General features: G+C 40.8%; 4 protein-coding genes across 4 annotated transcripts in view; 2 read left to right on the forward strand and 2 right to left on the reverse strand.

The window, feature by feature from the left end:
- Positions 1-602: 602 nt before the first annotated feature.
- Positions 603-7,388, reverse strand: LOC117449754 (protein Wnt-7a). The gene is made up of 4 exons (XM_034087621.2): positions 7,303-7,388; positions 6,420-6,646; positions 3,578-3,849; positions 603-1,562 (listed from the first exon to the last, which is right to left on the reverse strand). Exons 1-4 carry the CDS (start codon positions 7,371-7,373, stop codon positions 1,080-1,082), a joined length of 1,053 nt encoding a protein of 350 aa, XP_033943512.1. The 5' UTR covers positions 7,374-7,388; the 3' UTR covers positions 603-1,079.
- A 973-nt stretch (positions 7,389-8,361) lies between these two features.
- On the forward strand, positions 8,362-12,726 carry fbxw12 (F-box and WD repeat domain containing 12). The gene is made up of 10 exons (XM_034088222.2): positions 8,362-8,517; positions 8,629-8,666; positions 8,905-9,071; positions 9,157-9,281; positions 9,982-10,188; positions 10,479-10,643; positions 10,833-11,043; positions 11,635-11,816; positions 11,944-12,074; positions 12,226-12,726. The coding sequence occupies exons 1-10, from the start codon at positions 8,419-8,421 to the stop codon at positions 12,323-12,325; spliced, it is 1,425 nt and encodes a 474-aa protein (XP_033944113.1). The 5' UTR covers positions 8,362-8,418; the 3' UTR covers positions 12,326-12,726.
- A 94-nt stretch (positions 12,727-12,820) lies between these two features.
- ptpdc1b (protein tyrosine phosphatase domain containing 1b) lies at positions 12,821-16,252 on the reverse strand. The gene is made up of 9 exons (XM_034087745.1): positions 16,207-16,252; positions 15,619-15,808; positions 15,436-15,516; positions 15,209-15,327; positions 14,994-15,131; positions 13,898-14,910; positions 13,308-13,490; positions 13,113-13,223; positions 12,821-13,003 (listed from the first exon to the last, which is right to left on the reverse strand). The coding sequence occupies exons 1-9, from the start codon at positions 16,250-16,252 to the stop codon at positions 12,863-12,865; spliced, it is 2,022 nt and encodes a 673-aa protein (XP_033943636.1). The 3' UTR covers positions 12,821-12,862.
- A 6,618-nt stretch (positions 16,253-22,870) lies between these two features.
- LOC117450136 (protein bicaudal D homolog 2-like) overlaps positions 22,871-25,851 on the forward strand; it is a 48,128-nt gene continuing 45,147 nt past the window's right edge. Inside the window, 2 exon segments of the mRNA XM_034088184.1 lie at positions 22,871-23,232; positions 23,235-23,401. Of these exon segments, the coding sequence (XP_033944075.1) occupies positions 23,181-23,232; positions 23,235-23,401 (219 nt within the window). The 5' untranslated portion in view covers positions 22,871-23,180.

Here is a 25,851-nt window from a genome sequence, read left to right on the forward strand (position 1 = left end):
AACAAGTTCTATCACTTACAATATACAACTATGGCAGTGACAGCAGGGGCCAACTTACATATATCAGCTTTTTTCACAGGGATTTAAAAACAGGTGCCAGTCAGAACTTGACATTGAATATGCAAAAGATATAAATAAGACATTCATATAAAAATAGGCTTTTACAAAATATACTCTATGAACCAATATTTACCAAAAATGGAAAAATGTGCCTGTGTTTTTGATCAGTGAATAAATCCTGTTAAGCTAAATCAGCTTGAAGTAAGCAATGCCATTGAAGACAGTCAGTAGAGCGTACAGCCTTCGACCTCAACAAGTGGGATTCTCTAGACTAGCAGCAAACAGAGGGAAGACAAACTCATGAGAGGGTCAGAAGGTCAATGTGAGCAGCCTACAGCAGTTTCATCTGGAACAACATTATTCTAAAACCTTATTCCAGGCAGTTTCAAATCCAGTGTGTTAACAAGTGTATGGACAAACTTGGATTACTTTAATAAACTAAATCCCAACATTTAGTTATTTTTATCCATAATGGACAACATCAGTAGTGTTTTTTTTATAGAATAAATTAATATTAATTATTTTCATTCTCTAAATACAGTATGTTAAATATTCTGACAATGGCTGTGTCATTTCATCTGCACACAGTGTGAGAACCACAGCAGCGTGTCCTTCCCAGCAATCACATCCACCATCATTCATTTGCATTGGCAAAGTCCATTTCCTAAATGTTCATTTAGCTTAAAATTCTTGAAATCTTGCTTCACTGGCTCCCACTGTTAGCACCTGGTCCCACATGCCAGGGTACAGTTTTTCCCTTAACGGTGTCAAGTCACACTCTTTTAACGTGGCACCCGAACAAACACAACAGTCCAAGAAGAGGGGTGAAGAGCTCTGTGTGCAAAAGAATCATGACGCCCCATCTCCAGCCCACCGTACACACAGTACAGTAAGTCCTCATTATACAGCCTTCTTGTAAAGTTTAACAGTTCCAGTTTGTCCATGAAAACACAAAGACATGAACCTACACGCTCACATACGTCATCAGACACACGACACGCACCGTCCAATAAATATTCTCATTTGCATGTGTACACCTCTGTCCTCTCGCTGCAGGTGTTGCACTTGACATAGCAGCACCACAGGAACTTGCAGTTGCACTGCCAGACGCGGGAGTACTGGTGTGTGTTGTATCCTCGGCCGCAGCACATCAGGTCACAGCCGCTGATGTGCTGCATCATAGTCTTGTTACACACCCTGCCCTGTGTCCCCAGGCTCCCCGACACCAGGTCCGCCTCACAGTAGTTAGGTGACTTGTCTATGTACACCAGGTCTGTATCCAAAGGCTTCCGGTATGAGTAAGGCTTTTTGATCTTGAGGAATTTAGGGCGCTTGTTACGGCTGGCTTTGATTGACTCCACGTGCACCGCCTGGGCATACTTCTCCTTGAGAATGTAGCCGAGCTCGCGGAACTTGGGAAGTGTAGTCCAGCAGGTTTTGGTGGTGCAGGAGCCCGAGACACCATGACACTTGCATTCCAGTCGCATGCTCTTCTCCAAGACCTAGACATGCAAAAACAACTTAGTAATGCAACTGTAAAAACACTGCAGCGATGAGAGATACACACACTCTGATGATAGCTTAATAACAGCCATATTAGATTACTAAAACCATTTACCATGCAGTTTACTAATAATGATTTGTATCTGCTAGATAAATATGATAATGTTACATTTTTATTTAGAATTTAACATTTCTAAATGTTACATTACAATGCATGCTGTGGCTATATATTCTAAACCCCTGATGTATTTTCAAAGTGTTTCAATTCCCATTCAACTCTTGAACTCCAAGGCAAATGAAAAACGTACAACTTAATAACAATGTGACTGACAAATACACCATGGTTGGGGATTAAATACAGCCCCACCACATAGCTGTGTGATACCATATACACAGAAGCCAAAATAATGTATCAGATTTCAGGCTCTGTGAGTGTAGTTACCACACACAACACACAAATGTCAAGAGTGACTGTACAAGGCGCCGATTGACTAGGATTACTGCTAAAGCCTGAACTGATGACAATGAGAAGTGCCATTGACTGAAACTGGAATTTTCTTTAGCAACAAGGTCAATTGCAATTTCCTTTAACTAAAATGCCAGGAGTTTGGTAAGCGATATGGTCCCCTAAAGGCTTTGACGAGATATTTATGCCTTTGCGTTCCTGGCAAGTAAACTGTAACAATAAAACCTGAATACAGACGTGTGAACCAGAACCACAAAAAAAGACTTTTCCCTGAGCAAACCACTTCATGGCTTTAACTCGCTAATCCATCAGTTGTTCTGTGACCAACACTTGTGACAGGCTTTGTCTGGACGTCTTCGACCAGGGAGCTGTGAACGGCACTCCTGCTCAGTGTCACTGCTTTTGATTAGCATAAATAAAGGAGGAGGGGGTTGCTATCAAAACAGAGAGGCCATTTATTAGCAAAAAGAAGGGAAACAAAGTAGCAACGTTTGAATCTGCAAGTACAATCTCTTTTCCTGGGAGGCAATTTAGCCTTCCAGATAAGCCAATTTGAATCTATGGTCCCTAAACGCACGTTGACAATGATCTACTGGGTACAATTGTGTGTGTGGAGGCTTTTCAGCCAGTGAGGGGATGGACGTGTTGGTTGTGTGAATCAGGCTATTTGGCACGGTGAGACATAGTGAAAGAAAGAGAGGATATGAGTTAACTTTGGGAAAATCGCCTTCTTTATTCTTCACTAACTGCAACCTCACTTTAGCTGTTTGGCACATTTTTCTACTCAATCTCTAACCTCTAGACTTTCTGGAGTCTCTTTGTCACTCCGCTGTGATCTGCATCGAATGGTATCAACACAATTTAAAAAATAACCTTTCCTTATCAGGTTTCCTTGCTGCTTTTATGTTGTAATGCACATTTTTGGTACAATAGGTACGGATAGTTTGCCAACTTCCCTGAATATTAACATTGAATTTGTCTTGGTGATGATCCAAAGTGGATCCTACAGTATGCCTAGAACTGAATTAAATCTGTGGATTAGAGTTGGTATGCAGGTGGAGTGCATGGTGCTGCACTCCTCTATACAGCAGGAGAGACACATGCCGATGCTCAAGCATAGTAACCAAACAGTAAACACCCCTGTGGTGCATGTACAAGCACAATGCACCTGAAATTCTGGGTGGGGATTGTCATAAAGGTAACTGTATACTGTCCCAACGGAGCAAATCCCATGGGAATGAGGAGGGGGGAGGGACTGGGCTAATGCATTTTTGTACAGTGTCAATCTGTTTTCAGTGCAGAGATCTGGGTTGTAATCTAACCCTGCTACTTACACAGCTCTTCCCTTAAAAGCAGCCTTTTTCTCCACTGCTTGTTCATTCTTGGCCCCCGCTGTTTGGCAAGGTGCGCCCACACCACATCATGCCAGATACTTTTAACAGTTAGCCTTAGACTATTTAACCACTGGTTCACCATGACATTTAGTCTTTACTTCTTCTCTCTTTAAAGTCATTGTGTTTAACAAAGGCACCATTCATGATCACTTACCTTGCGTCCCACCTCATTATTATGGAGGTTCATGAGTGTCCTTGCATTCTGTTTGACCTCCCGAGCGTCGATAAACACTTTGGAGAAGCCCAGGCCGTAGCTGATGTCCGCCGAGCAGCCTCCCCACTTCCAGCCTTGGTTTTTACTGTAGTATCCCTGCTTCTCCTTATCACAGCTACAGTCGCTCAGGTTACCCTGTGTACAGGCGGCTGTGATGGCATGGGCCACCCCTGCGGCAATGATGGCGTAGGTGAACGCAGCCTCTTTACTGCCTAGCAGAGCAGAAAAAGAGAGGGATGAATAAAATGTTGCAGGTATACATTGACACTTTTTGAAATCAAGAATGTTTCTCCCTGTGTTCAAGTGATATCCAATAAGTATGACACAGGAGATTAATTATTAACTGTTTGTAGGCTAACATCACAGTCTTTCTGTCATATCCCTCAAGGGCTGCAGTGTTTTGAAACCTGACCTGGAAACTGTCCTGCCCATGAACCAAAATGGCCACTGGTTGTATAGTCAACAAAGCAGTATGAATAAGAGGGTTGTCGGCAAGTAAGAGCTATTGATCCGCTCAGCAACTGTCCCATTCTGTGTAAACTCATAAGGCACTGACATCAGAATCTTCATCCTGCCGTTATCTCGACCAAGTCCAGGTAACAAATCATTTACACGCACACGGAAATATCGACAAATAACTAAAGGTTAATCTGACAGGATTTATATAGACAGATCCTGAAGCAAGTTCTCTAACCCTTGTTAAATAAAAAGCCGAGAAAGAAACACTACAAAGCATATTTTTCAGAGCCTTATAATACAAACAAAGCAATATGTTTTCCTTTGATGCAATGTAAAATCAGTGGTTATATTCATATCCATGATCGACAAGTAGCTTGTTTTTATTTTCAGATCTGTGATTTACTATCGTGCAAACAGGAATCTCCAGAATATAACATCCGTTATATCTACGTGTAAACAAACTCCTCTTGTATCTGATGACAAACATCATACCTTCTTTGTCCTTCCTCCTAACACCAGGTTGACTGTGTAAAGCCGCCATGTTTTTGATAAACATCTTAAATGTGTGCCTTTGCCATTGAAAAGAAAATCTCATATTGAGGCATCAATTATGTGGACGTTTTTATAGACTCAACGGGCTACGAGCCAAAAAAGAAGGTGTGTCTGTCAGTTCTGAATTCACCGTTGTTAATTTTTCCCCTCCAGTTCTGAGTGCATGAGTTCACCGCGAGACATGGTATGAATTATTTCTGACTTTGTAATGTGAGGTGGAAGATATTAAAAAAGATAGTGGACTAAAAATCCAAACACCTGTTTAATTTGAACTCAAAGTGCCAGTTCACTGTTCTTCTGCCATGTTTGTTTCTCTTTCATCTCTGCAGAGTCATGCACCCCTTTATATGGACCTCGTCTCATACAGCTTAGTGTAACTATAAAGTTCAAAAGCAAAACACAGTTGAGGCCTAAAATGGCTCAAAGCTGATGCACCTTGCATTACCAATAAGGATTATGTCACTTTACGGGTCATTCCTCCTTCGCTTTCAAGAACAATTGCAAGCCCCACAGTTCCACTCGGCCGGTGCATCAACAATGGCATTCATTTACAACTATTGGCCTTCTGCGCTAATCTGATCAGTGAAACCAATCTATTTTGTATGGCTGTCCAAGCCGTAGACTTAAACTCCTGTCTTGGAAACACAAACCAAGAGTCTTGACGGACTAAAACCACCAAGGAACAGATTGTCAAACACTGCTTATTTCAGTTTGACAGCATAAAGAGATAATCCTTTCTTTCCAACTGCAGCAGGCAGGATGGCCTCACACAGCTGGTCCAGGCCATTGTGTGAAATGGTATTTAGCTTATTTGGTTTATATCAATAGTTTGGGGCGTGAACTAACACATACAGAAATTCTATTAAGGTTTTTATCTGAAAGGTTTTACAAGGCATCCTCTGTTATCAAACTATTTACATTGACTGCAGCCAAAGGGGTATCATAGACATCATATAATTATATTTCATTAAACCTTATCTTTTGTTACTGATATTCTCGATTTCTAAGAGTCGTTAATCTTTAGTTCATAGTTAGCCAACAAACAGGCCACACAACCCCAGCCACAATTACAGCATCCCCTGTCCCGGGCCGGCTCTCCTTGGAGAAGACCTTTGTCTCAGCAGTAAGCATGTTGATTTGAACTACTTCGTTTTTCTCTAATTTAGTACTTTCAGCTCTTGCTTTCCTCTTGGCTTTGCCCCACTGTAACTTATACCCGTGGTAAGATTTACATCCTTACAGTGAGAGCCACAGCACCCATCACTAGACAGGATAAAGACCAGAGAAAATGAGTCTCCAGAGACTTTGCCGGGCTCAAAAGAAGGCTGCCAACAGTCACTAAAGCTTTGTTACGGTGCTGGCTTCAGATACCTTTTGTAGAAAAGCCCTTCTCAATGTGAAGTCTGGAGCAAAACTAGGCCTGATGTAATTGACACGGACTGTTTATGAGATGCTCCTTGAATGGATGCAATAATGCAGGGCAAATGATCATTTATGTGGTGAAGAAGTGGGTGTTGTCTGGTGGAGATTATGGACCCAAACGCAAATGGAAAACATATATTCTTTAGGGCATTAAGTAATTATAATGAAGTCCTTGATACACCTTGGAACCCTATTTTTTTTTGGTTAAATATTAACCATTTTTTAGGGGAATCACAAAAGAGCAAGATACAAACACTGTGCGCAATTTACGCACACACATACGCATAATAAAATACAGTTGTGTAAAAAAAATCAAGCTGTAAACAAATGTTAACAGACAGCAACATACCCACTTTCAACTCTTTTCCGAAGACTGTCCTCTCTCCAAGCGCAGAGCAGTTCCAGCGCCCGTTTTTGAACTGAAACTGACACTCGTTGATGCCCATTTGGGCTCCCTCTCCGATGACGATAATGGCATCGGGACGACTCTGGCAGATAATCCGTTGTCTGGGGGCCAAACCGGGGATCTTGTTACAGATTATGCTCGCACCTAGGGCCACCACCGACGAGAAGCCACTGTGAATGGAAGATGGATATGACTGAGAAAAAGTACCATCAACCATTTTTCTTTTTTTTTGGTTGTTAGTTTCATTTTTTTTTTTTACTCTATATAGTTTACTTTACACTTTAAAATCAGATACATTCCACCAATTATTTGTACTAAATAGTGGTGATGTTAATGAAATACATGGTCATAATTCAAATGTAAATATATAACTGTTGAAAATATACTGTTTTCCTGGGATAATTGCAGTATAGCATTAAAAATAATGATTTTCCACTTTAGAAAAATATTTTATAACATGATTTTGATAAGGTGCAATACTAAACTAATTCTGCTAATTCAAGTATATTACATTTGTCAGATAAGACTTAATTAGTATGCCACTATGCGTTTTAACAGACTTTAATTGTGAAATGAAGGAAATAAAATGTGTGGAAATAATGGTAAAACCGGCTGCTATCAGTCCAAGACAGGTTTACGCTCTTCCCTTTATCTTTGATATATCGTTTGTAAATTCACCTGCCTGCCTTTGAGCTAATATTAGTTCAAATATCTACAAAAGGATTAACAATGATTAAACGTTTGATAGTTATTCGTCAGTTATTAGAGTTATTTGAGTTTAATAAGAACGTAAAAACTAATGAAAGGTAAAATAACCGTAGCTCACCCAATTTTCAAATAAACAATTCCCAGACAAAGTAAAACTCTTAAAATCCAGCGTCTTGTTCTCCGACTCATTGCGGCCCCGCTCTCAGTTTCATGCAACGATCTGCAGAGCTGATGAGTAACTCGCTTCGCTTAGTCTCCGATCGATCACAGCCCAGGTAACTCCAAAGGGACTCCAAAATGACGAATAGCATCAAAAAATAGCACACGATCGGGAAAACTGTTTACAAATTTCCGGTTAAGGTATCATCCAAACTCCCTTTACGTGGCCCGCTATGGCTGGGCCCTGTTGTCATTGCGAGGGTGTCACAGGTAACCCTTGGGGTGAGCAAGTGCGATTATCTCTTTCTCACAGTTCCTCTACTACCCGCAGGTCCTGGCTATATATCTGGCTCATCTATCTGGGGCGTGTTCTCATGAGACATGGGGCCCTGCATGTTGAAGAATCCCGCCAGGGCTGAATCTCAACACACGCACTAGCGCGCACACGCAATCACAAGTATACAAGTACGCGTGCGCGCACATGCACCTTATGCTGTGAATTCACCTTGACTGATTGGCTTTTCTTGGTCAGTGAGTGGGTCAGGGCCTAAAGTAAAGTGGACATAAGCTTACTTTTACGCAGTTTAACACCGAAATTAACGATATGTTTCCACACAAGCTGCAGATAAACAGTCTTAAAACAAATACAAAAGGCACTGACTTAAAAAAAAAAAAGTAGATGCATTGTAACCTAGACAAATTATACTCCCTTCCCTCTGTTCCCATATGGTTGAATCAAACATTGATCATATCTAATACGCATTTGTTTACTTGATTATAGTTTAATAATTGTTTAGATTTTTTGTTCATATGCTACTATAAGAATAATTTATCCACTTCATTCAGTTTTATAAATCATCTGCTACGCACTTCCCCTTAGTGCGTCTCTCTTCCATGGACTTTCCTTTGGATCATCTACCTTTTATAATAGCGACATCTGGTGGCGCAGTGAAGACCTTTCAGGCTGTGTTCTGAAAAACACAACCCTTATTGTCCCTGTTTAGTTTCCGTAGTTTGCGTGTTGTTGACGCACAGAAGGGAGAAAGCTAGTGCTGGAAAAATTAATAACATCAGTATGGATCTCCATCCGCCGCCATTGATCCGGGATTGCCTTATTCATATTTTTACATTCCTGACTGAGGAAGATGTAATTACTGCTTCCAGTGTGTGTCAGGTAAGGAGTGTCTAACTTGCGGAAGTAGCTCGTGTGCCATGAAGCCAGTCTATTATTATTCCCCAAAAGTCTGATTTGTGTTTGATAACATTTAACAAATGTATCTTTTAGGATTGGAATGAAGCTGCAGAGACACCTTGGTTGTGGAGGTGAGTTGTCTTGCTTGTTAATGATTTGAATGTTTTTAAATTCCATTTTATCATGTTATTTCCTAATGCTCCTCATTTTTGTAAAGCACTTTGAATTGCCTTGTGTGAAGGTGCTATATAAATAAACTAGCCTTGCATGCCTGTCTGTACTTTTGTTTCTGTCTTTTCCAACGTCAAGCAGATGATGCTCCTGTGATCTGTGAACATATCTGAATGTCCAATCCTGTTGTCCCCTCAGGAAGATGTGTTTGCAGCGCTGGAGTTTCTGTAACCTCGCTGTCCTGGGGAGTGAACACGTAAATCACTCATGGAAGAGATACTTCCTGCAACGCTGCCACTTAGAGATGAAGATGACGACAGGCAGGTCAGGAGGTTACACCTGCAAAAGCCTCAGAGGACACGCAGGTATGCTGTCTCTCTGTGAGATCTTCATTGCATGTCTTCATGTAGTCTCTCATTAAATGTTTACACCTGACATGCTGTCCATCAGGCAGAGTGGTAGGGCTGGTGTACCTGCAGGGGAACTCAGCCCGGAGTCCTGACCTCTGGAACAGCCGTGCCACAGTGTGCAGCGCCTCCACTGATGGTACAGTCCGAGCGTGGGACATCCAAAATGTTAGTGACACCTCACCCTGTCTTCCCAGTATAATATTGTTAAGTATTTGTACAATTAGTATGATATTGTATCTGTAGAAATGCTTGTTTGTAGGCACAGCATTTAAAGAAGATGAAACCAAACATACAAAGTACATTGCTGTCATAAATTGATTGTTTGACTTTACAGATAATGCCTCCACAACATGTCAAACTCAAAATAAGTGTCTGGTGTTACATGCTGTTGTTTGAATGCAGGTATCATGCTGCTTTCTCAGTATAATCATTTGTAGACTTTTACAATATTGTAAAGTATTTGTACAAGTGCTTGTTATGAGGCACATAATTTAAAGACGTTTAATCCAGATTTCTGTATAATTCTATGAGTACCTTTCTGTCCTAAATTGATTGTTTGACTTTACAGATAATGCCTCAGAAAACATGTTAAACTCAAGTGTCAAGTGTCACATGCTGAGAGTCCTTATCAGTGTCTGGTGACATTGTTTGAATGCGGGCATCATACTGCTTTCAGATATTTATCTACACAAAACTTTAATTGAAATGTGCTAAAGTCATGTTCTACGGCAAAACACGTATGCATTTCACCTAATCCCACTGAAACAGATTTTCTAAATTAGCTCCCTCTTCTTGGTTAAAAAAGTCTACAGCCACTGGAATATATTCCCTCACAGAGGCCTGAGGCTGAGCTTTCTTCCCTCAGGGTGAGCTCCTGTGGTGCAGTCCCGTTCAGAGTCCTTTCACAGCGATTATTGGTGATGAACAGCGTGAAGTTGTGATCACAGCAGACTCCACAGGCCTCATCAAGACCTGGCAGGGTGAAAGCGGCCAGGAGGGGGCCTCTTTTGCTACTGGCTCTCCACTCGGTTCATTACTACAGTATAACATCAACAACAACTGGTTTCTGACTGTGAGTAACTTCAGATTTGTTGGGTTTGTAAATCTATAAATGATGTAGTATGTTGTTTCTAGTACATCGTTATATATTCTGGAACTGGAAGGTCACCAGTTCAAGTCCCGGCAAGACCAAGTGCTACCGAGGTGTCCCTGAGCAAGGCACCGTTCCCTACACTGCTCCCCGGGCGCCGTTCAAAATGGCAGCACACTGCTCCTAACACTAGGATGGGTCAAATGCAGAGAAACAATTTCCCCACGAGGGATTAATAAAAGTCCATCTTATCTTATCTTATTCTCTTCCAGGTTGGAACCAGCCAGGGATCTGTGTGTACACTAGCAGATTCAGCTTTGACTAAAAAGTCCAGTGTGATGGTGTGTGACTCTTTCAAAGTCAACACTCTCCTAGTTTCACGTGACAAGAAATGGATCACTGCTGGAACCAAGGACAAGGATGATTTAAGTCCAAAGGTATTTCTTGTTGTGTTTGACAGTCTGACTTTCTGTGTGTGTTTCCTGCTCTGTTCTGCAATCATGTGTTTGTTTTTTACCACATTACCTCAGCTCGAATGACACAGCGGGAAATAGGTGTTTATATATAAGATCAATGAACGATTACATACACATTTTGTAGATTTTTGGTGTTTGCTTTGTTGGCAGGTGATTTACACGGAGAGTTTGACCTCACCGTCTGAGGACGAAGATCCTCTGTGCCAGTCTTTGCCAGTCACAGGCTGCCAGGCCGCTGTCTTCATCCCCACTCAGCCTGCGAGACTGGCCCTCATCCACCACAACGGGCTCCATAGCAACCAAGTCCTCACTGTGTTCGATGTCAGCATTAAAAAGACCAAGTACAAGTCCGAGATCCAGGGTGAGGATTAAGATATTTGCAGATTGACTTCCAGAGGCTTTAAATTGGATGCAGAATCTTAATTTAGCCTTTAAAAAGTTGTAGTGAGTCTTTGAATTATTCTAAGCAGATCTATCTCTATTTTCTGCAGATATTGTTAAGCAGCTGGTGTAGAATCTGCCAGATTGGATCCATTTGTCATTGTGTATCTTTCTTATTTCTGTTTATGAAAACGATTCAAAACATATAGAAAGTGGAATTATTGTTATACGGAATTATCCTTTTTTACTTTATCCTGCAATCAGGATGACTAACGGGAGGGTTACTTCTGTATAAGCCTTGCTTTCTGCCCTCACGCTTCTAGTAATTTTTGTTTGTTTTTTGGATGTGTAAACTGTCTAATATTGTGAAATAGTAGAATAAATTATAAAAAAGTAGGTAAATATGAATTTAAACAGTAAAACGGATTGAAAGTGTGTACCCCAAAATGTACATGACAACAAAATATCTCAGAATAAATCCCTGAAATCTGCAGTCACAGGTATTTAGATGGATTGTTCCTAAATGTTGTTGGCTTGTGCTGGTATAATTTTGAGCGTCTTCTCATTTTAGTCCAGCAGGTGGAGTCCTTCCCTTTGACACTGAACAGCCAGTACTCAAAGGTCCTTCTGGAGGCCGCTGACAGTAACTGCTTGGTGTTGGCAGCCGGGCAGGAGCTATATGTCTACTCTCTGAAAGGAGCCCTGATTGCTAACTTTAAAGAGCATACCATGTCTATCTCTTCTATAAGCGTGGTAGGTTTCTTTCATATTTGGAATCAAAATAAATATTTCTTCACTTGTTGATTTTTGTTTTGTTGTATACAGTATAATGTACTATATGTGTGAAAGAGCCTACTAAAAGTGTATTTTATATTTACAGGATAGCTTTCGTGTGGTGACAGCATCTCAGGATCTTTCCTTACGGGTGTTGACATGGGGAAAGGACAGAGACCATGGGTTGACCCTAGAGAGCCAATACCATTTACTGGGAGGCTCTCACACAATGTCCAGGTACATTATCCTATGTGCTGCATCAACAACAACCAATTTACTAATAACGGAAGAGCCTGAATATAAGTATTTTCTGAGTATTTGCATGTTGCCTCATTAGTAATTTCCTAAACCTGTTGCTTTCTTTTATGCTTTGTGCGCTGTTGTCCAGAGGGTTCACGCATGTCGCCTGCGACTACTCCAGCATCACGGCCTCAGCAGAAGGGACCGACGGAAAAGACGTCTTGAAAGCATATTCTTTCACCTCTTGAGTGACATTGCTTCACATAAAGGTGCCGACAAGCAGTTTGCACAAGATACTGGGAAGAGTGACATTTGCTTTTATTATTGTTTTTTATATATGCAGACATTTGGATGTTCTTTGGTTAGTGTATGTTCAGAGACACCAGAATATAACACTTATTAAAGATTAGAAACACCCGCCATGTTATGGGAAAGGCATTGGTAAAGGTATATTGATAATGTTTTCCACTATGCGTTTGGATCTGTTAGATATGACCAGGTCTAAAGGCATGATGTGTGCAAAATATATTCACCTGTTCTTCAATATGTTAGCTCCACTCACTACTGAGGTAAGAACATACTGAATTGTGTACTGCATTAATGACAATAATCCATTTACTGTACATTCATACTAAGACCAAATAAAATAAAACAACAAAATATATTTAAAGAGCTGTTATTATTATTATTACACATTTAATCCTTAAGGCACAAAAGCATCCTTTCCTCCTTCATGCGTCCACATGGAAGTCCAGGCAGTGCAGCATGACTGGTAGTAAATATGTTTAAGTGTAGGAAAACGTTGGACTCATTGCTTGCATCTCTTCCTGTTCTTTGGCGATTCTCCTCATGTCCTCAAGGACACATCTTAGGACTGCAATCATGGACTCGTACACTTTGCTATCATCTTCTGAGATATTTCTCATCTGTTCAAAGGCAAATAAACTCTCAAGTTGTTAAAACAAAACCAATGACAAGAAAGTAATACATTTGCTGAAATAAATCCCAAATAGTTAGGTGTATGGACTATCTTACCCAGGTGAAAGCCTTGATTGTACGATTCAGGAAAGCATTTTCAACCTCTTCTGGTATCTGCTGCATATGAGCCATACAATCTAGTATGCAAGTTAATGTTTGTAAACAGGCCTGGGAAGAGATAAACAAAGAATATTTCAAATGTAAATTTGAAGGATCCACGGAATTAGTTTTCAAATACGAATCAGCACTGACCTTGTCCAGTGTGTTGAGGACAGTTTGAGCGTCAGTGTTGTTGGGGTCCAGGGCTTTGGCCTCCTGGATGGAGATGACCGGCTCTTTGAGCTGCTCCAGCCAGGACCACATGAGCCCAGTGAGGATGAAGGGGTCCCGCTCCATGCACAGCCTCTCCCAGCCACCTCCCAGGTTCAATTCTGCCTGCACACATTCAGGCACTCGTATTAGACCCCGTCTGCCTTTATGTGACTGAGGCAACTTTTTAGAAAGATAGCATGTCTGTGGGCGTGGTCTTTTTTAATGTTATCTCAAGAGCGATCAAAGTTAGAGCATCATTTAGTTTGCATCTGAGATTTGTCTTATATTATGAAGAAAAGTTATCAAAGTGCGAACTCAAAATATGATTTATGTCACTGAAAATATGAAAAATTTGACACTAGGGTGCATGCAATAAGGCCTTTGTTGTTGTTGTGAATTGTAGTCTGTCATGAACCGCTGACAGAACTTACATTAAAGTATAACATCAGCCTTGATGGACGAAGTGTAGCATTTACGTAATTTTGCATGCCCTCCACTTCTAAAAATACTACTACCAAGTTGTCAGTTACCTGCCAAGCAAGGATGCTGCTCTTATGCTCTTCTCCACCATCAAGACAAAAGTCCACTGCCAGGGCCTGAGCCACTAGAAGCCTCCGGGCCTCCGGGGACAGCTCCGACTGCAGGGTGATGAAGGGCACCTCTGATACCTCCTCTTCTCTCTTATCTCCAGGCTTCTTCCCATTCATTACTACTCCGTCCCTCTGCTCATTATTCCACCTGTATAAAAAGCTACCTTTTTCGGTAAAGTCATTGTTTCCCACAGACCCAGTACGCTGGATGGTGCTCTGCTGGGCTTTCTGCAGTAGACGGGATCCATCTTTTTGGTTTTCTGAATTCTTGATTTGCCAGAGTGAGCCTGTTGAGCCGTGTGAAAAGTCAGACACGTTGCTTTTACAACCTTTAATATGGATTGCCTGGTCCGGTGGAGAAAAATAAATTTCAACATTGCTCCGTGACATGGGACCTAAAGGTTGTGTGAGAAGGTGCAACTGTGAGCTGAGTCGTGTCAAGTCAGACTCACTGTAGCTCAGACTTTTGCGATGGTAGAAAATGGGTGGTTCGTGAAAATGCCTTGGTAATGTGGGCACACCTGGTAAGCGGGGTTCCTTTAAAAAATACTCTGGGCCCATCTTCTCAATGACGCTCAGAGTCATCTCTATGTCTTCAACATCAGGGGCCACCAGAATGTCTTCCTCTATCACTTGTCGATTCTCTGCGATGTCCAACAGCAGCCTTGACACTAGCCGGACGATCTTTGGCAGGTGCCTCAGCTCCTTCCTCTCATGGCCATGCAATATGTGTCTCTGGCGGTTCAGGTACTGGGACAGGGTGACTGGGTTGAATCGGGGCTCAGCACAGGAAAACACACTCCTCAAAGGGGCAAGGAACTGGACAAAGTCTCTGACACATCCTAACTGGCCTCGGGTCTGGATGGAGTTGGGGCGTTTAGCACGAACAAACAGAATAGCCTGGTTAGCAGTCATCCTGGTAGCATAGGCCAAGAAACATGCTATCAGCACACCTGCAGGGAAGAAAGAGGAAACCCTTGTATTTCATAGGAATAACGGTCCTTAACACTTCCTAAAGCATTCCTTGAATATATACCTGTTCTGCCGAGGCCAGCGTGACAGTGGATTGCTATCTTTCCCTCCTGCAGGGCGAAGGCCATTACCTTCACTATGTCGAGCATCATTGTCAGGTTGGCCACTCCATAGTCACTCCAGCCGAAATTGTAGAAATAAACTGAAACGGTGAGATGTTGGCAGTTAAATCTGAGCAACAATACAGATGAACCAAGATTTATTGTATCGAGCAATTACTGTTGCTTTCCATGAAGACCTCTGGGCGGTATGAGAAGCCGCTCTCTGGCTCCAGAGGGTTTCCGCAGCTGGCGTGTTCACCAGGTATCTGTAGGTTGATCACTGTTTTAATCCCATCCCTTGACACAGACACACACAAACAGAGACATGAAAATTCATTATTATCGTCTCCTCGGGTGCTGTGTGTTCGTAGCCAGGAAGCTGCTGAAAACCAAAATTGTCTATACCTTCTGAATTGATCGACGATGTGATACTTCTTAATGATTTCTGTTGAGGGTCTGGACATTGCCAGAAGATGATCAGTGATCCTAAAGCAATAGAAAAAGGTTATATTAACATGGAAAAATATCATTTCAAAAGCTATTAAATTATGTTGTACTATGACTACTACTAAAGAGAAACATGTTTACCATGATGAGTAGAGGCCTGTTATGGCCTGTTGGTTATCACTCCAGTAATTTGGGTTGTCATATTTGCAGGCTGGACCTCCACAGCCTATTGAACATTGCATATGTCCAGGGACGACGTAACGTATAGCTTCCCCTACAATCGTGTACTTTGCCCTGGGGGCTCTGACTGGAAGAGACAACAAAGAGACATCTGTTATTACACACAATTTAAATCCAAAATTGTAATTATTATAACTATAAGATAGCTGTTTATTGTTTTTAATGTACTCTCAAAGTTAAACTGGAAGCTTTAGTTAAGTGTTTTCTCGGCTGAATTAAATACTATTTTAATCCTCTTACAGCTTCCATATTATTCAACAGCACTTCTCCAAATAGGTTGGTCTGTAGCATCTAAATAATTAACTCCAGAAGAGGTGTCTAATCCTTGTTTGGCTTTGCAAGTATGTTATCTGGGCATCACAATAAAAGTAGTAGTCTATCATCCAGGCATCACAATAAAAATAGCCACAGGCACTTTTGAAATCCATTTTTATATAGTCATTCACAGATACGTTATTTTATTGATGGCCAACTACCCGTTTTACTTACTGTATTCCATCAGAGCTCCAGCTGTTGTCTTTACATGGGATGCCATATGTACAGTCACACAGACTCACATCCACAGTCATAGCAGAGCCTGGAAGCACATAGATCTAGTTATGCTATATTACACACTTTATCATGTGCATCTGTAAACATGTGCACAAAATGTGCTTAGAGCCTTCTCGTAAGCCTGAAAAACCGTCCTATTAGCAGTTTCATAACAGGATGGATAAGGCATCTCATAAGTTACCAGAGCTCAGGATTGTTTTATTTTTGAACTTTATAAACCTAAGTCATCATTATGTTTTTATACACGTCAAGAGAAGTTAGATTAGTCCAAATTAGATTAGACATTATATCAAAGATCAACATTTAAAATCATATTCAGTCAAGTATTCAGTCAAATGTAAAGCAGCCATATAAATAATCGGCAAGCTGCTATTCTTAGCTGCTAGTTTTAGTAGCTCATCACAGTACATCCTTTATTTAATTTCTTCAAGACCAATGTGCAAAATAATCAGCTTTTAATTTATGTAAAAAATAGAACAAAAAACATTTCATTTGATAAAAAAAGAAGAGATATTTACCTGTAGTAAGTGAGACGAGATGCTTGCAACCACCATCTACAAACACAAATGGTTCACAGCTGCAGTTTCCAACCTTTCTGAAATCAATCTCCACAGCGCTGACGTTGTCTTCTCCTTTCCGCACTGTGGAAAGTCAATCCCTTGGCCTCACTTGATTTGATTCGTCTCAGATTATCCCGGTGGGGCAATCCAAGACACTTAAAGGATCCTGTGCGCTTCTTTGTAGAAAGTCATCTATCCCACAACGATGACAGATCAAGCATGTGAATTAATTAACCTCAAGAATGCGTTGAAAGGTAGCTGTGTGCTTTGTAATAATCTCCATGAAAAGGTTCCTCCTGCCTGTGGCTCTGGGGGGAGTGTAGGGCTATTCCAGAGTCTAGTTGGATTAGACTACTAATCTTATTACTGTAGTTAAAAACGAGAGCAACCAGTCCTTAACAAAATCTTATGCTATATCAGGCGGCTGTGGTTAGTGTGCTGGACTTCAAATAAGGGGATAGCAAGTTCAAGTCCCACTACAGTCAGCATGTCGTTGTGTCCCTGGGCAAGACAATTCACCCCAAATTGCTCCTGTAGGGTTTGTCCACAGTACTGAATGTACTGTGTCTCTTTGGATAAAAGCATCTAACAAAATGATATGTAATACTATATCCACATTGCTGGTCTGTTTTGAAATACTATGATTGTGTCTATGAATGCCCATTATTTAGTGGGAATGCTGTTTACAGCATTCCAACTAACTGTTCTTCTACGGACAACATTTTTATTATTATTCCGCCGGTATTTTGGCCCTCCCGCATTGAACATCGCAGAAACTCCGTTCAAACATCAAAACGTTCAGCTCGGTCGGGAATCGATGGCTATTACTTTTCTCATTCATAACTTTCATAATTCCAGAGATACATCCCATAATACATCAGCTTTTTAACATTGAAGTCAATGGAGGAAATCTTCAGACTTCAACAAATCTTCATGCGACTTCAACTGCTAACTGTTCATTCATACTTTCACTCAGAAACCTCATTCTAACTTTAAAATGTTAAAAATCTTTCTGACACTATTCGTGTAAAAAAACTTTTAAATCTGATTCTTACTTTTAGAGATATTAACATTTGTTCAGACCTTGTTTTAGAGGTTTTATTCACATTTTAACATTAACTAGAGTGCGTGATGTCACAGCTAGAGTGCAGGACAGCTTGAAATTCGCATTCATTTCGTTTTTTAAAACTGCCATAATTCCCAAACCCTACATTCCTGGGACATAATTTTTCATGATAAATGTAGGAAAACATCTCGTAGCTTGAAAAATGACAAATAATTAAGCAAAAATAATTCAACAAAATGCCTCTTGAGGGCATGAAGTGACAAAAACTTTCAAAATTCCTCCATTGAAGCCCATTGTAATTTCAGGCAGATATTTCCTCATGGTAGCAGCCGCACACCTTTAGTTAAACTGCCAAAAAGGCCACATTATTAACCCGAAAGTACACACAAATTGCACTTCGGATACTCAACTTCCTTGACATGCTTCACGTTTTGAAATTTCACAGATATCTGTTACGGTTCTTCCACAAAACGTTCACATGTAAGAGGTTCATCTCTCATTCAGAACAATGGAAACCTGTGATCTCTACAGAGCTCGTTAGCTCAACTATAAACACCCGTGTAATGGAACACGATGATGTCATCACTCCAACTGACATGCTCAGAGCAGCAGACTTCAGATAGCAGACTTCAACAGTCCAGCCTTGAGATTTCTTCAAATGCCGTTGCCATGGCAACACAATGCTCGCCTTGAAACACGGTTTTCTCATAGCTTCAGTGAAAATACTCCAAACAGCCCAGAACTTCACAGGTTTGATAACGATGCAGCCATCAATGCATCTAAGCGTAGTATGGGGTGTCATGAAATGACGTTCATTTCATTTCATTTCAAACCTTTATTTAACCAGATTGGTCCCATTGAGATCATAGATCTCTTTTTCAAGGGAGACCTACGTTGCCATGGCGACAGACCACTCGCCATGAAACACGATGAGGCTGTAAGTCCAATGGACACGGTCCAATCGTCCCCCAATCTTCACTTGTATATCACCGGTCCATGCCTCAACAGCTCTACGCCAAATCTGAGATCTCACCATATGCCGTTTCCATGGAAACGCATCCCTCGCCATAAAACATGATGTCGCTATAAGTCCAATGGACACGGTCCAATCGTCCCCCAATCTTCACTTGTATATCACCGGTCCATGCCTCAACAGCTCTACGCCTACTCTGAGATCTCACCATATGCCGTTTCCCTGGAAACGCATCCCTCGCCATAAAACATGATGTCGATATAAGTCCAATGGACACGGTCCAATCGTCCCCCAATCTTCACTTGTATATCACCGGTCCATGCCTCAACAGCTCTACGCCAACTCTGAGATCTCACCATATGCCGTTTCCATGGAAACGCATCCCTCGCCATAAAACATGATGTCGCTATAACTCCTATTCAAAAAGTGATCAAACTTCACAAGTGTGCTAACAGTCCAGCCGTGAAGACATCTACGGGACAGTTTTGAGATTTCTTCAAAATGCCGTTGCCATGGCAACACAATGCTCGACTTGAAACACGGTTTTCTCATAACTTCGGTGAAATTACTCCAAACAGCCCAAGACTTCATAGGTTTGGTAATGATGCAGCCATCAACGCATCTAAGCGTATTATGGGGTGTCATCAAATGCCGTTGCCATGGCGACAGATCATTCGCCATCAACTTAGTTCAGAAGTTTGTGGTTCAAATATTCTGCTGCATTTCCAAGCCTTTTTACTTTCTTTTCTTCTCTCATCACACATTCAAGCCCCCAGTGTTCATGTATCATTTCAATCTAAATTCTTCACTTTCTTCTTACACATTTCATTTCAATCTAAATTATTCACTTTCTTCTTACACATTTCATTTTAATCTAAATGATTCACTTTCTTCTTACACATTACATTTCAGCATAGCAGTTTAGCGTCAGCTTTTCAGCATAAAGCATTCCCACTAGCAATTTCTTCAGGAATTGCATTCTCTAGTTAAAAGATGGTATAGACCTGGTCAGATTTCTGACATGTTTTTCTATGCATTTGATTGATAATATGTATGTTTTTTGTTGTGAATATATTCAAACAGATTTTGTATGTTTATCATGAGAGTTTGGAAGACTTCTGAACAGTTAAACCCCTCACACCATACGGCTACAAATAGTTACACTTAATTGACAGAGCAAGTAGATGAAAACTGATTGGCTTATCTTGCACTTTGCTAAAGCAGTTTATGTTAGGTTAGAGGGGAGAGATCTGTCTACTACTACATGGAGAGACCTGAAAGTCAATAATCCCATTGAAATACTAAAATGCTGCTGTCAACATAGAGCTGTCAACTGAAACCCTTTGCATGCATATCTTTGCCTACATGTGTGGATTATTGCATGTTCATCCTTACTAAAACTGTTATTTATTATGAGGCGTGTGGTGTAGTGGGTTGTGTGTTGGTGTTTGGATTAGGGGGTCACAGGTTCAAACCCCACTGCAGTCAGCATGTCGTTGTGTCCCTGGGCAAGACACTTCACCCCAAATTTCTCCTGTGGGGATTGCCCACACCATAGTATTGAGTATGTAAGTAACTTTGGATAAAAGCGTCTAACAAGTGACATTTAATTTAATGTATTAATAATTCATGTCAATTAAGTGACACCATATTATGAATAGTCACTATAATTTCACAAAAGCATATATCATGCATCATATGCGGACTGATCAAAGTGATATGTATTACATTAGGCAACATTTTGATTACGCATTTTGGAACTTGTGAGACATATAATACTTACTCGCATCTCTAAAGATCTTTGATTGGTCTGTACATTGACAGCAAAATCAACTATAATTCTAAAACCCCCTCAGTAACAGATAGGAACAAGGACAAAACGTTCCGTCAACACAAAACTACTAAGCTAAATGCATGACATGTACTATATATAGGGGGACAGCGAAAAACCCATGCATAACATGTTCGTGCTTATCTCATCAGTCTCACCGTGACAAACACAGTGGGCTGCAGAGCCAAGAGCCAACCATGTGATTAAGACAAACATACTGAATTGTTGATGCATGCATCAAAACATGCTAAGTTAATCGTAGTAGTTTTCACTTTAAATTGCAAGTTGAGAATAAAGTAAAAGTATTTTTTTGTTTTATTTCCCCTTAATATGATTATCATTTGAATTAAAATTATTTTCAGCCTGTAAGTTTAGTTATTATTTTGTCTGTTTGCTTTTTCCCAGCTTCTCCCCCCCCTCACAGCAGACATTTTTGCCTGTGTCATAGCTGTAAAATCACAGGTGTAACTAATCACATCAACAATGGCTCTGTTCCACGTGCAGTAAGTGAGCAAAGCCATGCACTGACGCAGCTTGTGCTTGACCAGGGCCAACATTAATTGTATTAAGCACACTGGAGCTTGTCCTGAAAAGACACCTCAAATTGTAGGCTATAAAAGAGTGCTATTAGATGTTGATTCCTAGGTGAGATACACTCAGGGCCGGTTTTTGGCATAGGCGGTCGCCTAGGGCGCCAGATCTGGGGGGGGAAATATATTTGTTGACTGTTTGGCTCATCCTAATTTTCAGCCTTGATGTAACAACATTCATAATTAAGTCATGGTAACACCCTTTTCTACCCCGGTTACACTTTTAATTTGCCCTGTACTATGGGCGCTGTAAGTGATGAAAGTGGGGGATGTTGACTTATCAGGCGCCTGCAGCTCAAAGCCAAAGTGCGAGCGAGCCTTCGAGCGAGCAAGAGAAAGAGGGCGCGCATCGGTACTGCGGATTGTTGTTGGATTGAGGCTGATAACTACAGCTCAGTGAGGTAAAGGACTCTTGAGTGTTTAGATAGTTCACTTTAGCCTAAGTTATCTCAGTGGGTCTCAAACGGTTTGGTCACAATTTATGTAAACAAATATTTCCAAGGCACTCCTTTATAAATAATTATTAGGATAAATAAAAACAGGTTTGAAATTATTCCAATGTATACTATAGGACAGTAAACCAAAAATATCGTTTAAAACTGGAGATATTAAAAAATATGCATAAATAAAATATAAATACAAAAATAAAATAAGTTACATGTATGTGTTATTGGCTATGGTAGGTTATTGGTTATGTTCACATACTTATTTGATTAATAAAATGTAAACCAATCTTTTTCATATGGGTGTTTAGAGTTGTGGGGGGCACCAAATCATAATCTCGCCTAGGACACCAACATGTCTAGAACCGGCCCTGGATACACTGCATTATGTAAATAGGGGTATCTAAATATTATGTAAATAGGGGTATATGTAATAGGCCTATAATTATACCAATTTAGAAGATAAAACCTGACTGTGAAGGGGGGAGCTAATAGAAATGTAATTGAAATAGGAAGACTTCTGTGAAGAAGTGTCAATAACGTGGCCAGCATTCATTTAAAAAATATTCTTTCATGAATGTTCCGACAGATGGCAGCAGATATACATTTGGCCACTACTATGCAGCAGCTCCAACAAACGCTTCGGAAAGGGATTTCCGTGCTCCACATAAGCAAATAAACAAAGCCTATTGGGAGATGAGTTCTTTTCCTAGCGTCGCTAGACCCTTTCAGTTGGCTTCACGTACTAGAAGTACTACATTTCCCAACAAACACTATGGCCCTGTAGGAGCTATCCCAGCTGGTTGCGTAGGTGCGTCACATTTCATCAAGCGGACCTTTCAGCTGTTAAAAAAAAGCCGGTTCTGATAACATTCATTTACCGGAACTTAATCGTCCATGCCTTCAAAATAAAAGTTTTCAACCCTTGGAAAATAATCAATAGTTTATCAATTACACTTATATATTCTTCCTCTAATATATTCAATTTCATTTTGTTACTTTAACAAAGCAACAATAAACCCGCAACCACATGTGTAGTAAAATCTGGAGCGTTATTTTATCGAACAAGGGTTTTATTTTGAAATTAAGAACCAGAAGTTGTACATCCTTTTTTCCTGTCTTGGCAGTTGCGCTGGGCAGTTGGTGCTCCTGATCAGGCGCAATTGCTCCAACGAGCCGGGGAGAGGTGAAGAAACCGCAGAAGCTCAACGATGGAGCACTTTTAAGAGATAACGACGAGCTCCCCCGTCGGAGATAATTAAACAGGGTCATCTACATGACCAAAGAAACAGGACTGGCAACGAGAAACGCAAACGTAACAATCATGCAATTTAAATATAGACGAATTTAAGCAACCGCTTCTTCTTCAAGGTTACATCGCTTGAAGACGCCCCAGCATCCCCCTTGTCGTAGATCAGCTGGTTGGTTGATCATCACCGGTACTGACCATGTCCGTGGAAGAGAAGGGCTACCCCGACGCTATGCTGCTGCTGCTGCGGGCCGGGTCGAGCGTCTCTCCCGGGAGCTGAGTGACACCACGAACGAGAAGATCCAGGCGGCTGAGTACGGGCTGGCGGTGCTGGAGGAGAAGCAGCAGCTCAAGCAGCAGTACGACGACCTGGAGATCGAGTACGAGGCTGTCAGACAGGAGGCGGACCAGCTCAAAGAGGTTAGTTGATTTTTGAAAATAACAGAATATACTTAAGATGAATCACCATATTCTATGTATAGGCCATACGAATCAACATTGCGTACACACTAAAACCCTTATATTTATGTTTGGGCGAATACATATTTGTGTCACCATGAGAACAGATTTACATTGAGCTTTTTAAATTTAATGTTCTTATTTGCATAGTGTCATCCCAGTATTCTATAGGGACTGTGATATTTGGCATCTGTCTTTTATCCTACAAGGTCAAAACTGCTAAATGAAGAGGGGATGCTTCCCCTCTCAGCTGCTCCACACCCCCACCCCCTCTTTACTCTGTGTCCCCCATTGCACTGCCACCTTTATTTATTTATACAGCTCTTCTGGCCTCTTTTGAAGACATTCCTGTCTGACTCTCAGCTAGTCTCGGCCTAGTGTTTCCACCCCACTTCTTCTATGTCTTAATCATGAGTATCTACTGACTGTACACTATATGATACATAATGACTGTGTATCTGCAATACGTTGCTGTGCAAGCTTGATATAGAACATCAAAACCAATCAGTCATTCAGTTGCATCATATGTTGTTGTTTCTTGGTCAAAGAGTGTTTAGTCTAAGTTCCTTTTTTAAATGTACATTACATGGAGAGTTGACATTAAAAAAAACACATGTAAATGTATGATTGGTATGATATATTATCTTGTCAAAGTGTCTCTCAGCTTCGGCCCTCTTCTGTGAACAAGAATTACTAGTTTAGTTTGAAAGGGGCGGGAGTAGGTTTGAATTTAAACCTTCCCGCTCGGTAGAAAAGAGGGATGAAACCAAACCAGACAAGTTATGACCTTTGGGAATGGAAAGAATGTTAAGAGTGACGATTCAAGCTGGGCTCAAGAGTCGGATAAAGCCTGTGTCTGTTTTTTCAGGACAGTGGCCTGACTTATTCCCTACTGTTGTATCATATTGTGTCCACGTTTCTTCACTTGAGCAGCAGTTAGAAGGAGAAAAGTATGGCTGTTAAGTGACGTAAGGCAGACATTTCCACCAACGGTTGCAGCCTCCTACTCCTGTGCCCAGAAGTAGTCATGGAAATAAGTCAGATTCCCGTTTTTTCACACATGCTTGTTCATGGTTGCTCACATCCTCCTTTGAGATATGTGTTCTTCCTGAGTCTTCCCACTACTAGGCCAGGGGTGCCCAACCTTTTTTGAACCGAGAGCTACTTTTAAAGTTGCCAGTCTGCCGAGATCTACCAGTCCAAATAGAGAGGCGGAGCCATTACTGACAGCCTACTATCAGGTAAATACACACTTCTACTTGTATAAAACTGACCTTTGTACGATTAATACTTCATAAAATACTGCAGATGCTTTATCTTACCTCTTTCTAATCTACACACATACAAGTATTTAACTGAAGTTACACAACAGTGTTGTTGATACAGAGTTGGAGTTCATTCACACGTCACATACTACAGTGGGTAATGTTTTCAAGAAACATTGAACAGTGCTGCCACATATGACATATCACATAAGACTCTGAACCCTTTCTTTGCCATTATATAAAAATTGTGTTGCTACAAAAGTATAAATTAGGCTTACTAATAAGATCTGAAGCTACACAGGAATCTGCTGCCAAAGTGCAATAAAAAAGACAAAATGAATAGAATCAAACCATTTTTTGTTGCATTTTAGTAGATTATAAAAAGAAATGCCTTTTTTAAAATAGGATGCAAGCAACACTAGTTTCTTAACCTGAATTGATAATAGACTATAATCAATTTAAGTTTGCATTCTTATACCATTTTGTACAATAATTATAATGAATAAGTTCAAACAAACTAAAACTTACAGCTGATTAATAACGGCATCCAACTTGAGTTTTTATTATATCAAACACGAAAATGGACTGCTGTGCATTTAGCTGTCCTTTCAGGCCCCTCCCCTTTTGGGAGCGTAGGGCAGAATTAGGAGGGAATTCCGTCTCGTAGCGTTTGTGCACTGTTTTGAAATGCCGCTACTAAATTACCCTTCTAAGATAAAGCTACGCTCGCATTGCAGATGAGACAGATGGACTTTGAATTGGAATAGATACAAAAATAATCATCCTCCCACTCAGAGTGAAAATTATATATTTTGGGCTTTTTTGCTTCTGCCATAATTGCGGTCTTGTGTGTGTGCGGACTGTCACTCCTGTTGACATGGACAACGTCAGCAAACTATGCCCACTGCCCACCAGCCATGCCCCGACACATGGGGTCACGCCGGCCAATCACAAAGCTTGATGCGTTCAAGTGCATTATTCTGGCACAGGAAGATTATGTTATAGGACATTAACGATAAACAGATATTGTGTTCTATTTTTAAACACATCTCGCGATCGACTGGGAATCTCCCCGTGATCGACCGGTCGATCTCGATCGACTGGTTGGGCACCCCTAGATCATGGTAAATCCCTTATTACCTTGCC

The sequence above is a fragment of the Pseudochaenichthys georgianus genome, chromosome 7, assembly GCF_902827115.2.
Source record: "Pseudochaenichthys georgianus chromosome 7, fPseGeo1.2, whole genome shotgun sequence".
NCBI classification, from domain to species: domain Eukaryota; kingdom Metazoa; phylum Chordata; class Actinopteri; order Perciformes; family Channichthyidae; genus Pseudochaenichthys; species Pseudochaenichthys georgianus.

What these genes read in the sequence shown, in the direction of transcription:
- LOC117449754 (XM_034087621.2), bottom strand. Translation starts at nt 7,373, where the DNA reads ATGAGTCGGAGAACAAGACGCTGGATTTTAAGAGTTTTACTTTGTCTG. An exon ending in CGGAAAAGAGTTGAAAGTGG is followed by an intron (nt 3,850 to 6,419) that starts GTATGTTGCTGT and finishes CTGCTCTGCTAG; the next exon opens with GCAGTAAAGAGGCTGCGTTC. An exon ending in ATAATGAGGTGGGACGCAAG is followed by an intron (nt 1,563 to 3,577) that starts GTAAGTGATCAT and finishes TTGCATGTCTAG; the next exon opens with GTCTTGGAGAAGAGCATGCG.
- ptpdc1b (XM_034087745.1), bottom strand. Translation starts at nt 16,252, where the DNA reads ATGGCATCCCATGTAAAGACAACAGCTGGAGCTCTGATGGAATACA. An exon ending in TCCTCAACACACTGGACAAG is followed by an intron (nt 13,224 to 13,307) that starts GTCAGTGCTGAT and finishes ATCTCTTCCCAG; the next exon opens with GCCTGTTTACAAACATTAAC. An exon ending in CAATCAAGGCTTTCACCTGG is followed by an intron (nt 13,004 to 13,112) that starts GTAAGATAGTCC and finishes GCCTTTGAACAG; the next exon opens with ATGAGAAATATCTCAGAAGA.
- fbxw12 (XM_034088222.2), top strand. Translation starts at nt 8,419, where the DNA reads ATGGATCTCCATCCGCCGCCATTGATCCGGGATTGCCTTATTCATATT. An exon ending in AAGCCTCAGAGGACACGCAG is followed by an intron (nt 9,072 to 9,156) that starts GTATGCTGTCTC and finishes GCTGTCCATCAG; the next exon opens with GCAGAGTGGTAGGGCTGGTG. An exon ending in GAGCGTGGGACATCCAAAAT is followed by an intron (nt 9,282 to 9,981) that starts GTTAGTGACACC and finishes TTCTTCCCTCAG; the next exon opens with GGTGAGCTCCTGTGGTGCAG.